This window comes from Naegleria lovaniensis, assembly GCF_003324165.1.
Source record: "Naegleria lovaniensis strain ATCC 30569 chromosome Unknown tig001, whole genome shotgun sequence".
NCBI classification, from domain to species: domain Eukaryota; phylum Heterolobosea; class Eutetramitea; order Acrasida; family Naegleriidae; genus Naegleria; species Naegleria lovaniensis.
In genome coordinates this window covers 673,875-688,333 of record NW_025407823.1, presented here as the reverse complement: position 1 = coordinate 688,333, position 14,459 = coordinate 673,875, and the positions used below count along the sequence as shown (strand labels likewise).

At 37.9% G+C, this 14,459-nt stretch overlaps 7 protein-coding genes across 7 annotated transcripts; 4 read left to right on the top strand and 3 right to left on the bottom strand.

Annotated features, from left to right (window-relative positions):
• Window positions 1-34: 34 nt before the first annotated feature.
• On the bottom strand, window positions 35-3,059 carry C9374_003877 (uncharacterized protein; the record flags this gene model as incomplete). The annotated part of the gene is made up of 3 exons (XM_044693453.1): window positions 35-2,417; window positions 2,474-2,716; window positions 2,854-3,059. 3 exons carry the CDS (start codon window positions 3,057-3,059, stop codon window positions 35-37), a joined length of 2,832 nt encoding a protein of 943 aa, XP_044556007.1.
• Window positions 3,060-3,351: 292 nt separating this feature from the next.
• On the top strand, window positions 3,352-4,386 carry C9374_003876 (uncharacterized protein; the record flags this gene model as incomplete). The annotated part of the gene is made up of 1 exon (XM_044693452.1): window positions 3,352-4,386. The coding sequence occupies one exon, from the start codon at window positions 3,352-3,354 to the stop codon at window positions 4,384-4,386; it is 1,035 nt and encodes a 344-aa protein (XP_044556006.1).
• A 19-nt stretch (window positions 4,387-4,405) lies between these two features.
• C9374_003875 (uncharacterized protein) lies at window positions 4,406-4,996 on the bottom strand (the record flags this gene model as incomplete). The annotated part of the gene is made up of 1 exon (XM_044693451.1): window positions 4,406-4,996. The coding sequence occupies one exon, from the start codon at window positions 4,994-4,996 to the stop codon at window positions 4,406-4,408; it is 591 nt and encodes a 196-aa protein (XP_044556005.1).
• A 421-nt stretch (window positions 4,997-5,417) lies between these two features.
• C9374_003874 (uncharacterized protein) lies at window positions 5,418-6,914 on the top strand (the record flags this gene model as incomplete). The annotated part of the gene is made up of 1 exon (XM_044693450.1): window positions 5,418-6,914. The coding sequence occupies one exon, from the start codon at window positions 5,418-5,420 to the stop codon at window positions 6,912-6,914; it is 1,497 nt and encodes a 498-aa protein (XP_044556004.1).
• Window positions 6,915-7,252: 338 nt separating this feature from the next.
• Window positions 7,253-8,470, bottom strand: C9374_003873 (uncharacterized protein; the record flags this gene model as incomplete). The annotated part of the gene is made up of 2 exons (XM_044693449.1): window positions 7,253-8,012; window positions 8,205-8,470. The coding sequence occupies 2 exons, from the start codon at window positions 8,468-8,470 to the stop codon at window positions 7,253-7,255; spliced, it is 1,026 nt and encodes a 341-aa protein (XP_044556003.1).
• Window positions 8,471-8,896: 426 nt separating this feature from the next.
• Window positions 8,897-12,604, top strand: C9374_003872 (uncharacterized protein; the record flags this gene model as incomplete). The annotated part of the gene is made up of 1 exon (XM_044693448.1): window positions 8,897-12,604. The coding sequence occupies one exon, from the start codon at window positions 8,897-8,899 to the stop codon at window positions 12,602-12,604; it is 3,708 nt and encodes a 1,235-aa protein (XP_044556002.1).
• Window positions 12,605-12,813: 209 nt separating this feature from the next.
• Window positions 12,814-14,395, top strand: C9374_003871 (uncharacterized protein; the record flags this gene model as incomplete). The annotated part of the gene is made up of 3 exons (XM_044693447.1): window positions 12,814-13,106; window positions 13,154-13,305; window positions 13,365-14,395. 3 exons carry the CDS (start codon window positions 12,814-12,816, stop codon window positions 14,393-14,395), a joined length of 1,476 nt encoding a protein of 491 aa, XP_044556001.1.
• Between the last annotated feature and the right edge of the window lie 64 nt (window positions 14,396-14,459).

Below are 14,459 nucleotides of genomic sequence, written 5' to 3'. Positions count from 1 at the left end.
ATTGATAAAGAAAAAGTACGTTCGTGTTGTAAGGCTACACAGAAATAAACTGCTCCGAGTCGAAAAGGAAAAGCTTTGGTTGTTGGAGCTCGTCGATGTCTAGGTCTTCATCATCGCTTTGGGCATCGTCTTCTTGAGAGGAAGGAACGGCGTTGAGAATGGAGTCCAATGTTTTGTTCTTTTCCTCTCGTTTCTTTGTAAGGAAGCCATCTGCAACGTTGGACGTCAAATCGAGTTGAATCTGGCTCACCGTTAAAGAATCTCTGGAAACATTTCTTCCCTTAGTTCCAATTTGATCAACCTCCAACCCTTCAATAACTTGTACATCATATCCTGACTTGTCTTCTGTTGTTTGGGCATACCATGGATCATCCACAGGTGGTTTTGAAACCGAATCATCATCAGCAACAACAGTTGTGGTTTTTGTGATTGAATCTCCTGTGAACGTCTTTTTCACAATCTTTGTAACGCCAGCAACATCACCATAGGTTTCTTTCAACGTTTCAATCTTGCACAATAGCTCACAAACCTTATCTTGAGACACTAGCTCAATCTTGTCAATGTTGGCAGCTCCTGTTACGAGAGAATTAAGCGATGCAAAAGATGTGGTATATTCTTTGAGCTTTTCGTCTTCACTAATAGCTCCTTTCATTGTTTCAAGAGAATTTCCACTGTTGTGTCTCTTTTCAAAAGTAGACATCACATGCTTTGTGAGTAAACCTTGCTTAATTCTTGATTCCATAATAGACTTGATATATTGTTCGAGCTCTCTCGAATTGTAGAGTTCACCCAAACATAATAAATAAATAACAATGAGCGTGTGAATCATTAATTTGTTTCTGATGGACATTGTTGGTTGTTGTCTTTCAGGAACGTCGTTATGTTCTTCATCTATTGAATCTGAAACCGAGGTTGATGTTGTTGATTGTACTTCAGTCGGCGTGGCAGTTGCAACTTCTTGTAGTTTGAAAAGCATTGGAAGTGCATTTTCAATTTCCTTATTTCTATGTTGCTTGAGCATGTTTCTCATGATTCTTGCAATACATGCATAGCTCTCTGGTAAATTGTCATTGAGAAATACTCCCTTATAAAGATAAAAATAAATCTTTGAGCGTTGGCTCTTTGAAATGGTCACACGAGTCTTGATGGCTGTACTGTTGGTGTCTGCTTCTTCCATTATGGCAGGAGAAGCAGTGGACTTCTTAACATTATTGCTTGTTTCAATGATGTTCGGAGAAATACTTGTTTGATCTTCAACATTGGTTTTCATAGAGGATTCCTTTGTGGAAAGTAATGAAAGGAAAACTGTCAAATATTTAAATCTAACATAAACAGAGTTGCTTGGTCGAACACTAGACTCCAATAATGCGTTAATTAAATGTGAGGGATAGAACGATTCGCTTGTGCTGCCACTGGAGCTATTATTTTGTCCTGTAGTTCCATTTACGGAGCTACCAACAGTTGATCCATTTGTTACAGATGTGTTAGGATTAGAACCACCAGAGCTACCATTGTTGGATGATGAGCTTTGAGGTGGCTGATTAGATAATACGTAAGCTCCAACTTTTGCCACACAATTAAGGCATTCTACAAGTAATAAATGTTGAACGGCCTGTTGCGACAGTTGCTCAAATTCAATTTGTCCTTGAGTATTACGAGTTTGTTCCGATGAAGCGAGTTTTGTTTCCTGCTGTTTGATGAGTTGCTGAATAGATTCCATTAAGGATATGTTTTGTTGAGTGAACTTTCCACGTTGAGCAATGACAGAAAGGCACTCCAATACAGATGATATCAGTACATCGTTTTTAAGAACATCTTCATATTGGAGAGGTGTGAGCTGATTGTTGGAAGTGAATGGGAAATTTCCTTTGAGAGTATTAACCAGTTGAGCCACTGCTTCAAAGGCACGAGCACCACTAGTTGCTCCCTTCTTAGATTGGATTGAAATAATAAATATGTTGGCACGAATCATTCCTGCCTTTTGATTTCTATCAAGAATTTCATCAAAATGTTGCATGTTGGTAGAAACAATGGCATAGCCTTTGCTGGACCATTCAATAGAGGATGCCACAATAATTCTCATGATTGATCTAACAAATTCTTGCTTGGAATACCATCTGTTTTGGTCATCGAGGAAGTCCCAAATTGGTTTCATCACATGTCTTATTGTTCCATCATTGGCTTGTCTAGCGATGGCGCTTAAACATTCCACAGAAATTTTAGCAGCACTTTCGGAGCTGAGTTTTGTGAAATCGACGTTTGGAATTCTGAAAATCAATGTATCATCATAAGCAGTATTCAACTTCTCCAAATATTGATAAATAGTTGCCAATAGTCCTGGAATGATAGGAGTGACACTTAATGATTCTAATTTAGGAATCATTTTCGTGATGGCATTAATGCTGTTCACTTTGAGCCTATTAAAACATAAAATTCATCATCCATATTATTACTTCTTTCCAATAATACTTACTCTAAATCCTCTCCTTTCGACAATTCCACCAATTTAGACTCATATTTGTTGAATGTTCTAATCGCTGGACCGGAAGCATTATCGACCGAGCTTGTCAGCAAGCTAATAGCTCGCTTCTTTAGCTCGGTGTTTCTTCCATCTATCAGCAAAGCAATGACATTATCTACGTTCACAACAAAGTAACTCAAATCTGATCGGGTATGAATGAGTTCATCGAAGATATCACATCCAACACCAACATTGCTGATGTGTTAGTTGTGAAGTAATGGCACAATGAATAATTTGTGAGATGACAATGATGAAAGTTGTAATGTCATCACCATTGGTAGCAAAGACATGAATCACTATAGAATAACAATTGTTATAATAACAAAACGTACAACTGGTTTCCTTTGGTATAATCGCTCTTAATTCTTGCTTCCAGTGTACCACCAATGCTAGGTAGCTGATCTGGATATGTTACTGCTCGGAGAGTTAAATTCGTTAAAAGGGTCTTGTTAGTCTCTCCTCTCTGAATGGCATCCAAGTAAATATCATTAATTCTCTTTCTGTAACTCGGCTCCTTGCTTCCACAACAAATTCCCATTGTTTTTGAAGGAAAATAAATTATTGTTTTTGTATAATAATTTAATATCACGGATCAGTTTGTGTCCGAGTGATGGATTCGGCCACAAGAGGATGATGCTGTTGTTGTGCAAGAAGCTGAATTTTTTTAATTCATCACCCAAAAATTATTTGTGATCAATCTCACTGTTGTTCTTTGAAAAATACACTGGAGATGATCATGAAGAAGAATTCCTTGTACAAGAATTTCGTCTGATGCAACCCACAACTTTCCTTCACTTGTTTATTCCTGTAATCAAAAAAAATTAAGGAGCATGTCCTTTAAACCACCAACAACCTTCTTGCCAATTGTCGTCAAAGAAAACAACGTGGAAGTCAAGTTTTATTCTTTCACTAAACAAGAGGAGTTAAAGCAAGGATCATTCGAAGAATGGAGATGGGAATATTACAAACAACTCTATCAGTTTGATTTTGGTGGATTCAACAACAACGAGAAACCCGACACTTCTTTTTCATGGGATCAATCAACGTTTGGTGAGGAGCAGTCACAAGAGAATTCTACTATTGTAATTTCCCCTCCAAGCACGTTCAGTAAGAGCTTTTTCAACAAGAAAGAATTTTCAGATGTGACCTGCAAGTTCATCCACGGGAATGATCAAGTGGTCGATGTGTTACATCTCAACAAGCTTATCATTTGCTCCCACAGTGACTATTTCAAAGCCATGTTTTCAGAGCACATCTCGATGATTGAGGCTCATTCGAATGAGTTCATTGTAGATGCGCAAGAGGATGATGTTCGAATGTTTAAGCTCATGATGCAATCCGTTTATGAAATGGAAGCTTTGAACAATTTATCTCTTGACGTTCTTATGGACATTTATTTATTGTATGACAAGTACGGATTTATTGGCCATAAAACCTATCTCATTGACACAATCATTGGAAAGATTGGACACTTTTCAAACGCAGTGGCAATGGTCTCCATTATTTTCAGCAAATTTTCAGACATTTCCTCAGCGATTGAAATGTTATCTTGGAGAGTTGTGCAGAAACTGATATGTATGTCTCGAGCATTTTGGTTGCTCGGTGACCATAACTCTGAATGTCTCGAGATGTTTGTCGACCAATGCAGTCTCTTTGACTTTAGTGCCTGTCTCGTTCATGAGTGGATTTACTACTCGGTGAAATTTAAAGGTCTTCCAATACAGAATTTGAAAGCAATTTTAGAGAAAATCAATTCAAAATTTACTTCATTCAAGACTGATATGAAAGTAACCCATGTTCGATGTGCTTGTTCAGACCCTGTTTATCAGTATATTTTAGAAATCATTTATCAAATCATGTATTGAAAATCGAAACTGAGTCCTATTATTGTTCCTCATGAATAGGAATGACCTTTGACTCTTTTGGAGGTTTCTCTGGTTGTTCTCTCTTTGGAATTGTCACCGTTAATTTTCCATGCTTAATATTTGCTTTAATTTTCTCCCAATCAATTTCAGAAGGATTTTTTAGAGTTACCTTTCTTTCAAATTCAGGCATTAACGCTCGTTCTTGAATTAAATAAGTTCCGAACACTTCCTCCTCCTCACGTTTTTGTTTTTCTTCCAAGTCCACCAAATCTCCCTTAATGACAATCTCGCCTTTTTCCTCATCGGTGACAATAATTGAAATGTTGTTTTTGTGAAATCCTGGAATATCAGCATGAATTGTAAAGTTTTGTTTTTCTTCAATCAAATCAATTGGTGGCTCAAACACAAACAAAGTTTTTGGTAAATGTTGTGCGAATTTCATTGCATCTTCTCGCAACAATTCCCGAACAGCAGGATGAGCATATTTCAAATCTCCTCCCGACATTAAATTTTCAAAATGTGGTGATCGCATCAATTGCGAATAATAGGGAGGAAGATTGAGAGAGTTTCCGCTTAACAGTGATTTAAGAAATCGTTGAAGGCGTGTCATGTTGGTAATCAATTGTGGCTGCAGTTATTTTTTTTTTGGATTGACTATTTTGATGGTCTTGGAATCGGTCCTTTTTTAGTGTTTATTTGTTTTAGTGTGCAATAGTTAAAGAACGTTACTTGTTGGAATAGGGAGTTTATCCACAGCGTGAAATGAAATGGCGTTGGTTATGAACAGTTGTTGTGCTCTTGAGACAAACGAAACAGTAAAGCCAAACGTTCAGACAAATTCCCTCTATTTTTGTGCGCTCTCGAATTTTCCACTTTCCGATAGCATTTCTCACTCTTGAGAATTCAGGAAGAGATGAGAAATTGAACAACTACTAGCAGGGCAATTTCATCATCCACACACAGGAAAGAAATCAAACCACACACAGCGCACTCTCTTTTCCGAACCTCATTCATAATATTACGTCATCAAGATGAATCAACAAGAAGATTCCATGCGTGTTGGAATCTCCTCAATCTCCTCAACCACCACCACCACTGTTCACACCACGGAAAACAACCACACTCCACAATTGTACCATAACCATCCTCACTTCCTTCCGTTCCTTCCCGATCTTGTTCCTTTTTGTACCACGATTGAAATTCATCATCATCATCACGACGAAGCACATCATGATCCTCTCCACAAGTTCTCTTCTCAATTTTCATCATTGCCCTCTTCCTCTTCAATTTTCATTCCAACAATAAAACACTTCAACAAGGCTACATGTATTTTACTCGTCATTTTGGCATTGGTCATTGGTTCAGTCTATTTGGTGCCATTAGCCATTCATCATTCATTCGCAACAAGTCAACAAGTACCATCAACAACTACTAACACTCACCCAGGACCATATTTGTGGATCGATACCGATGTGGGTATGGATGATTTATTTGCTATTCAATTACTAGTCTTGGAAAACAAGAGCAAGATTAAGAATGCGTTTCAACTCTCGTTAGTGTCGTCCGTGTATGGAATGACTTCAAATTCGACATTGGGCGCTGAAATTGTTCGTGCTCTGCTCTCTCATGATGAATCAATGATGGAAAATTCCATGATCCCAGCAACCACAAGAAAGGTCATGGTTGGCTCTGATTTTGGTCTTCCTTCCAATATTCAACGATTTCGTTTTGAAGATTCTGATTTTTATGACTCGGTGGAGAGAAAACAATTGGAATTCTTAAATGCCATGAAATGGAAGATGAGTTCAGATCCTCAACAACGCTCTTTAAATGGAAATGCATATGTGAGTGGTTTTGAACCTCGATTTTTCAATGTTGAAAAAGACGCTGCTGTCAAGCTCCAATCATTGCCTGACAATTCTCTGACCATTCTTGCGTTGGGTCCATTAACAAACCTTGCAAGATGGATCACCCAAAGTAAGGACAACCATCAACTTGAATTATTATTACAACGCAAGGTAAAGCAAGTTGTGGTCATGGGAGGAAATGCCATTTTCAACAGCAATGACATGGACATGGAATGGAATTTTCATTGTGATGCTTTGAGTGTCCAACAAGTCATGCAATTCTTTGGAGACAAATTCTTCATGATTGGACTCGATGTGGCCAATGATCGAGCAGTCACTCCACAACAAGTGGAATTTTTGAAAACTATTTTACGAGAGAAAATACAAGTCAAGAAATCGGACAACAAATTATCTGAACTGTTTTACAAATTATTGGATATTAATCCTGCTGCATGTACCTATGATCCAATTACCGCTTCTTATTTGATCATGCCAGAAATGTTTGAGTTTGAAAAGATTCATGCGAAAGTTGTGCTGTCAAGTAGCAATAGTGATGGTGGCAATAATTATGCTGGCAGAGTTGTAAAGGATGGTAGTGAAGGTATTCGTGTGAATGTGGCCAAGAATTTTCACTCGCGTCTGTATTATGATTATTTGGTTCGTGTTTTTTCAGAGCTATGAATGAGGTCAATCTCTGTCGACGATTTTAGATGTGCACTATTGAATTGAAATATCTCACAAACAAACACATTGCACAAAAGGTGAATTGAAAAAGAATGAAATTCATCAAAGTATTTCCATGAATATTGCATATACTTATTTGATGGACCTCAAAGTATGTTGATGGCAAGCCAACCAAAGAAAAAGTTATTTCAGAGTTGATGAATGAATCATCGTTGAATAAATGCAATGTATTTTCTGAATCAGACGTAAATTCACATGCAGTGGTACATTAAAGAAATTTATCATATACATGAAAGTGGTTTCTTTTACTTTCTTTATGAAAATGGTGTTTGCTCTTACAAATATGGCCCTCTATAAGTGGTCTGATTTTTTTGAGCTAGTGAATCCAATGAGGGAAGTTGCAATCCTGGTTGAGAAGGTAGGTTTGAATTGGGCATGGGAAGAGAAGTAGTTGGTTGCGGCAATGGATACATTGAATTGTGATTTTGTAGTGTGGGTCCTCCGAGTAATTGAGGCGATCCCATTAAATCATGATATGGTTGTACAGATATTGGAACATTATTGCTGAAATAAATACTTTGGTTATTTTGATAATGGTTCGTGTAAGAATTGAAAGAGTTAACGGGAGGGAGTGAAGTGTTGGGTTGAAGAGTAGAAATGTTTGGAAGGTTGTAAGATGGTTGTGACGGTGTGCCACCTGATGTTAATGTTCCAAAGTTGGGTAAATTCGATACGTTAGATGACGAAGTATTTGTGTTGTTTGCAGCGCCTTTAGGAGGCTGTTTTGATTCAGCATTCTGCTGTTCCTGCTGTTGCATTAAAATAAAGCTTGGAACCGAGTCCAAATTTCCATACATTTTCTTGGCAATTTCACGCTCCGATTTTGTCACAGTGGATGAATCCAATACTTGCAAATTCGGTAGTCTACTCACAACAAACAATCTATACTGCTCATATTGTTCCGCCGATCCTCCTGTGAAAAAGTTTGGACATGCCTCGTTTTTCAACATGGAAAATATTTTCAAGTTGGGAAAGTGAATTGCTACCTTTTCTAAAAACTGTTTGAGGTCCTTAATTTTGTTTGAATTGACCCATCTTGGATCGAAAATGTTACCAATGAGAAATTTAAGATTGTGATAGTATATCGATGACGATTTCGTGATATCCATGGATGTAATCGAATTGATTTTGAATTGTTGTTCCGGGTTCATGTTTACACGCCATAATAAACAGTTCCAAAAATTAAAATTCAAAATTTGTCATCATCATCCATGACATGAAACTTACAATAATGTAATTTTGGGCATTGGTTTTCCTCCATTAAAAGTAGATCCAGAATGTATTCTATTATGATCCAGAACCAAGCTCGTTAAATTTTCCAAGCAGTTAACATTCTCCGATACATCCGTAAGATTGTTATGAGAAAGATCCAATTCTATCACTTTGGGAGCAAGTGCTTGAAAGACCATTTGAGAGGGAACATCTCTCAGCTGCTTGAAAGCAAGGCTACACTTTCCGTTGGCATCAACTTTTACTGATGATGGAGCAAGCATATGAAAAGATTTTTTTAATTTAAATTTAAGTCTTCGTGGTAAGCCCAACAATCCATTATTACGGTGATTCAATAGAGGAATAACAATAACACAAGAACGAGTGAAACAGAAACATAATCTTATACTTATCGCTTCTCATAAGATGCAGCTGATAGAACCAAAGTGCAAATTCAGTATTCAAAAAAATTCATATCTCTTGGCACGCTCCATTCGATTTCAACTGCAACATTTCAGTTGCGTAATAGAAGTCTTTCGGGCATTCACATTTTGATAGTGGTGCTACTTTGGAAAATTGTTTGAATAATTATCAAATATTTATTTTGGATTTTGTAATTATAGCCGATCTTCTTTTCATCATACAAGTTTTTCGGAGGAAACATCATCATTCTTTTCATCAAACTTCTCAAGCCAATTCCAACAACAACAATGGTTTCTCCACACAACAACAAGCCTTCTTCTGCTATTATCTCTTCATTTCCAGAAACAATAATTTATTCTTCTCCATCATCAAAACCCCCCTTCCATCATACGTTACCGATGCAGGTTTTGACACAGCCTAACATAAACCATTCCTCACGTGATCTCAACTCGTCCTCTAAAACACATCATCCATGTTCCTACTACGTTCCTTCTTTCCCATCGCTGCCCAAAGAATTTTTACAATGGATGAACTCCCTCAACAGGCCAGATTTTGGAAAACACCGAATAACGCCTCAACGCTCAAGCCAAACAACCATCTATCTTTCCAAAATTGTTTTATGCTTCTGGTTGACGCTGTTTGTATTGTTGATATATTCTATTTTCAATAATTTTCATTTATCGTCTTCAACCCAACAAGAGTGTCATCATGGCTTTGTATTGGGACAGACTTCGCAATGCTCAGTGCGAAAATTTTACAAACGATTTTTCAATTCTTCACAAGCAAAACATTTACCCACGAATCTAACCTGCAAAGTGTACAAAAGAAACGTAACGCAACCGAATGAAAATCAATCAGAAGGCCATCCAAAATACATTGTAATGTTTCATGAATACATGAATGCCACAAGGCATGAAGAATACATAAGAATCTTACTGGATGGTGTTCGCTCTGGGTACAAAGTTATTCACAGAGATAATGCAGCTACAAGGTTTTTTGACACAGATTTTGCTCTTGTCGAGTTTGAAAACATTACACTGAAAGAAAAGCTCGAAAACAAAACCAAGTTTGTAAAGTACATTGTGAAACAACACGAATATCATAACATGATCAACAATGAACGGAAATTACTGTCGACACATCATGATGAAATAGAAAGTATTCACGAGGATGAAGAAGAATCGAGTTCTCTTCTAAATACTATTGGAAAACTCTTTACTCACTGGACTACGGAGGATGCGTATGCAGAACATCACCACAAAAGAAAGCTTTGCAACCATCCTAATCGCCACTATACTGATGTGACAGACAAATTGAATGCCCACGTATTATGGGAAAAAGGAATTTTAGGCCAAAATGTACGTGTGGCCGTGTTTGATACTGGATTAAGCACTAAGCGATCTGAGTCTTTCTCTCATATTGAAGATATGATTAATTATACAACAGAGGATTCTGTGAATGATGAACTTGGTCACGGAACATTTATTAGTGGAGTTATTGGTGCCAAACACTCACAAAGCTCCAAAGCCATTCCACAGAACGTTAACACTACGAATATTCCAGATACAACCACTACTGGAGCGAAAAACCCCTCACAGTCAGGATGTCAGGGCTTAGCACCTGAAGCATCATTATTCGTTTTTAAAGTATTCACCAGCAAACAAGTGTCATATACATCATGGTTCCTTGATGCCTTCAATTATGCAATGAAATCTGGAATTCAGATTTTAAATCTGAGTATTGGCGGACCAGATTACTTGGATATTCCTTTTATTGACAAAGTGAGAGAACTTACAGCCAATGGTATCATCATAATCTCTGCAATCGGTAATGATGGCCCATTATACGGCACTTTAAACAATCCTGCTGATCTGGCAAACGTGATTGGTGTTGGAGGAATCGACGATAATGACAACATTGCAAAATTTAGCAGTAGGGGTGTGACTACATACGAATTGCGATTTAAAAACGGCTATGGAAGAGTTAAACCCGATATAGTCACCATGTCTTTCAAGCTTAGAGGTCTTGGTCTAAATCATGTTGGCACATTTGGGTCATGCCATTCAATACTATCAGGAACCAGTGTAGCTAGTCCCGTTGTTGCTGGAGCTGTAACATTGCTAGCCAGCAGCGCCTTAGCCGACAACAAACTAGAACTGCCATCTAACACTGACAGCAATGACTTAACTATTCGGGCCAACCTTGACAAATTTTCCCTTCCTAAAAATTCCTTATTACCTTTGATTAATCCAGCAAGCATCAAACAGATCCTTATAGAATCGGCTCAACCTGTTCATCATGCCAACATTTTTGAACAAGGAGCTGGAAAATTAAATTTGGAAAAAGCATACGAGCTCTTACAAGATTACTTACAGAAAGGTAAACCAAAGGCAACATTTTATCCAAATGAACTCGATCTTACGGCGTGCCCATATATGTGGCCATTCTGCTCTCAGCCTCTCTACCATACAGCAATGCCTTTGGTTTTTAACGTTACAATTTTGAATGCAATGAGTGCTTCAGGAAGAGTTATGGGTGACCCTGTATTCGTTCCAGGTAGATATGGTGAATTTCTTGACGTAACCTTTACATATCCCAAAGTTATGTGGCCTTATTCTGGTTGGCTTGGCGTCCATATCAGTGTTAGAAGTTCTGCTAGATTTTTCAATGGCTATTGTGAAGGTACTATCAAAATGAAAATCATGTCTCCACCTCTCGGTATTGGAAAAGACGGAGATGAAATGCAGATTAGCGAAATGGAGTTGAAAGTTAAGGTTAAAGTTATTCAACCTCCTTTACGTCAACAAAGAATACTTTGGGACCAATATCATAATTTACAATATCCACCAGGTTATGTTCCAAGGGATAATCTTGCAAACAAGGATGAAATTTTAGATTGGAACGGAGATCACATTCATACAAACTTTAGAGACATGTACATTTATTTGAGAAATAAGGGATATTATGTGGAAATTTTAACAAATGATCTCACAGAGTTTGATGCAAGCAAGTATGGTACATTGATGATCGTTGATCCAGAAGAAGAGTTTACTGAAACTGAGAGAGAAAAGCTCAAGGATGATGTTCAACTACACGGCTTGTCTGTTGTGGTTTTTGCTGATTGGTACAGCGTACCTATTATGAAACACATCAAGTTCTTTGATGACAATACTAATACTGTTTGGACTCCAATTACTGGTGGATCAAATTTACCAGCACTTAACGCATTATTAGATCCTTTCAATATTGTTTTTGGTACAAGAGTGTATGAAGGTGAAATTACAGTTGGCAAAGAAAAAGCCACCTACGCCTCTGGTGCAAGTATAATTAAATTCCCAGAGGAGGGCATGTTAGCATCATTCCAACTCAAGGACCAAGGAATTGAAATTCTCAGTGGAAATAAGCAAAATGGAAGGAAACATTTATTGAGTGATTTAAGTGGAGGCAACTCTATACATAAGGTACCAGTGCTCGGATTTACGCAGTCTGGTAAAGGCAGGCTTGCAGTGTTTGGTGATTCCAATTGTCTAGACTCTGCAGGAAATCCTCACTATAATTGTTTCTGGCTTCTCGATCAAATGCTGCAATTTACTTCACAAAATAAGATGAGCGAAGAATTTAAAAAGGATGCAAATTTGAAGACCTTGTCTCATCTCTTTGTATCACAAAGCAGTGCACTTCCTGAGAGAATGACAGGAAATGAATTGCACTTGTATTCGAAGGTGCCACTTGAACAATACATTGATGCTAGACCAATCAATGGCAGCAATACCTATATTGGTAGAAGAGTTAGAAATTCCAATTATGACGAAGAGAGTCAAATGATTATTGATGAAGATCAAGACACCAGTCCATTTATTGCAAATCTTCATCTTAGAGTTATTCTTCCAATATTCTTCATGATTGTTTGCTTGGTATTCTTAATCTATTTATCAGTTTCGAGAAGAAAGACCATGAATTCTGTTGTTTTCAATGATAAAAGACATACCGTGTAATTTTCGAAGAAATGTGTGTATCCAATTGTAAATTGCCCATAGAAGTAGTAACACAGAATTTTTATGAACAGAAGATAACCATAGTTGTTGATTACCTAAAAGCAGAATGCCCTTTTATGTAACACAACAATGCACACGCCCTGAGAGATCCATTCATTTACTTGAGGCCCTAAGGTTTCTCAACTAAAAAACCATTTAACATCATTCAAATGCCAGATTATTCAACACAAGCCACTCAGGAAATCCATTTTCCTGCAACTGAGTACAAGAAGCATCCATCAGAGACCATGCACGCACTACAATGGATGGGAAAGAGCAAGGTGAAAGTAAATGAAGTTCCTCGTCCAGTGATCACTGAACCAACAGACGTCATTGTGAGAGTGACCACTTCTACCATTTGTGGTAGCGATCTTCACTTGTACTTTGGAGAGTTTGAAGGAATGGAAAAGGGTGACATTCTTGGGCATGAAACCGTAGGAATTGTTGAAGAGGTTGGATCAGGGTATGTATTTCTTAACGAATTGCAATGTTACGCTTAATGAAATCCAGAGTGAAAAATGTAAAGAAGGGAGACAAGGTTGTTGTTTCAGCTGTCATTAGCTGCGGCCAATGTGAATATTGTCAAAAACAACAATTCAGTTGTTGCGATAGAACTAACCCAAGCAGGGCCATGGAGATGATGTATGGCCATCGAACTGCAGGTACGTAGTTGGTGTCGAACAAACCAACGGTATAACCAACGTTTTATTGACCTTCTCAGCATTGTTCGGATACTCACATTTAACAGGTGCTTATTCGGGCGGGCAAGCTGAGTTTTTAAGGGTCCCCTATGCTGATCAAAACGTGCTTGTTGTCTCCAATCCCAATATTAAGGATGAAACTCTCATCTTGCTCGCTGACATTGCTTGTACAGGCTTCCATGCCACTGAACTTGGTAAGGTCACCTTTAATGATAAGGTTTGTATATGGGGTGCTGGACCAGTGGGCCTGATGGCTTGCATGTGGAGTTTCTATCGTGGTGCATCTCATGTTGTTCTCATCGATGGTGAAGAGTATAGACTGCAGAAGGCAAGACAGGTCTTTGGAGGCTTGAATGAACTTGGAGGAATTAGAAACAAGAGTCAGTCAGTGAAGGAATCTTTGAAGAATGCCTTTGGATTTGGAACCACTAGTGGTATTTCTTCATCCTCTGAGGAACATATTCCCAAGTTCTTTAGAAAGACATTTGGTGGGCCATCTTTCACAGAGGAAGAATATACAAGCTCTACAAGTAATGTGAAATTCAACACCATTAACTTCCATAACTGGTCGAACGTCGATGGAGGTGTTGTCAAGGCCATTCAAGAACTAATTCCAGGAGGTCCTGATGTCTGCATTGATTGTGTTGGTTTCAGATTTGAGAGAGGCCTTCTTCATACAATTGAAAGAAAGATTGGCCTTGAAACAGATTCACCACAAATTCTAAATGAAATGATCATTGCTTGCAAGAAGGCTGGTCGTCTCTCCGTGGTTGGAGATTATATGGGCTATTGTAACCATTTCGCTGTTGGTGCCTTGATGGAAAAGTCGTTGAAATGGAAAGGAGGACAGGTCTTTGTTCAAAAGTATTGGAAACACTTGTTGAAGATATTCGAGAGTGGGGAATTGAACATTGACCCCACATTTGTGATTACTCATCAAGTACCACTTTCCCAAGCAGCCCAGGCATATGACATGTTTGCCAATTACAAGGACGACTGTATTAAGGTTCTACTGAAACCAGAACTTAAGAATATTGATGTAAATATTTGAAAGGCTTATTACAATGTTTGTGAATAATAACATTTCTTTAATTTAAAAGAAACCGCCTTTTTTT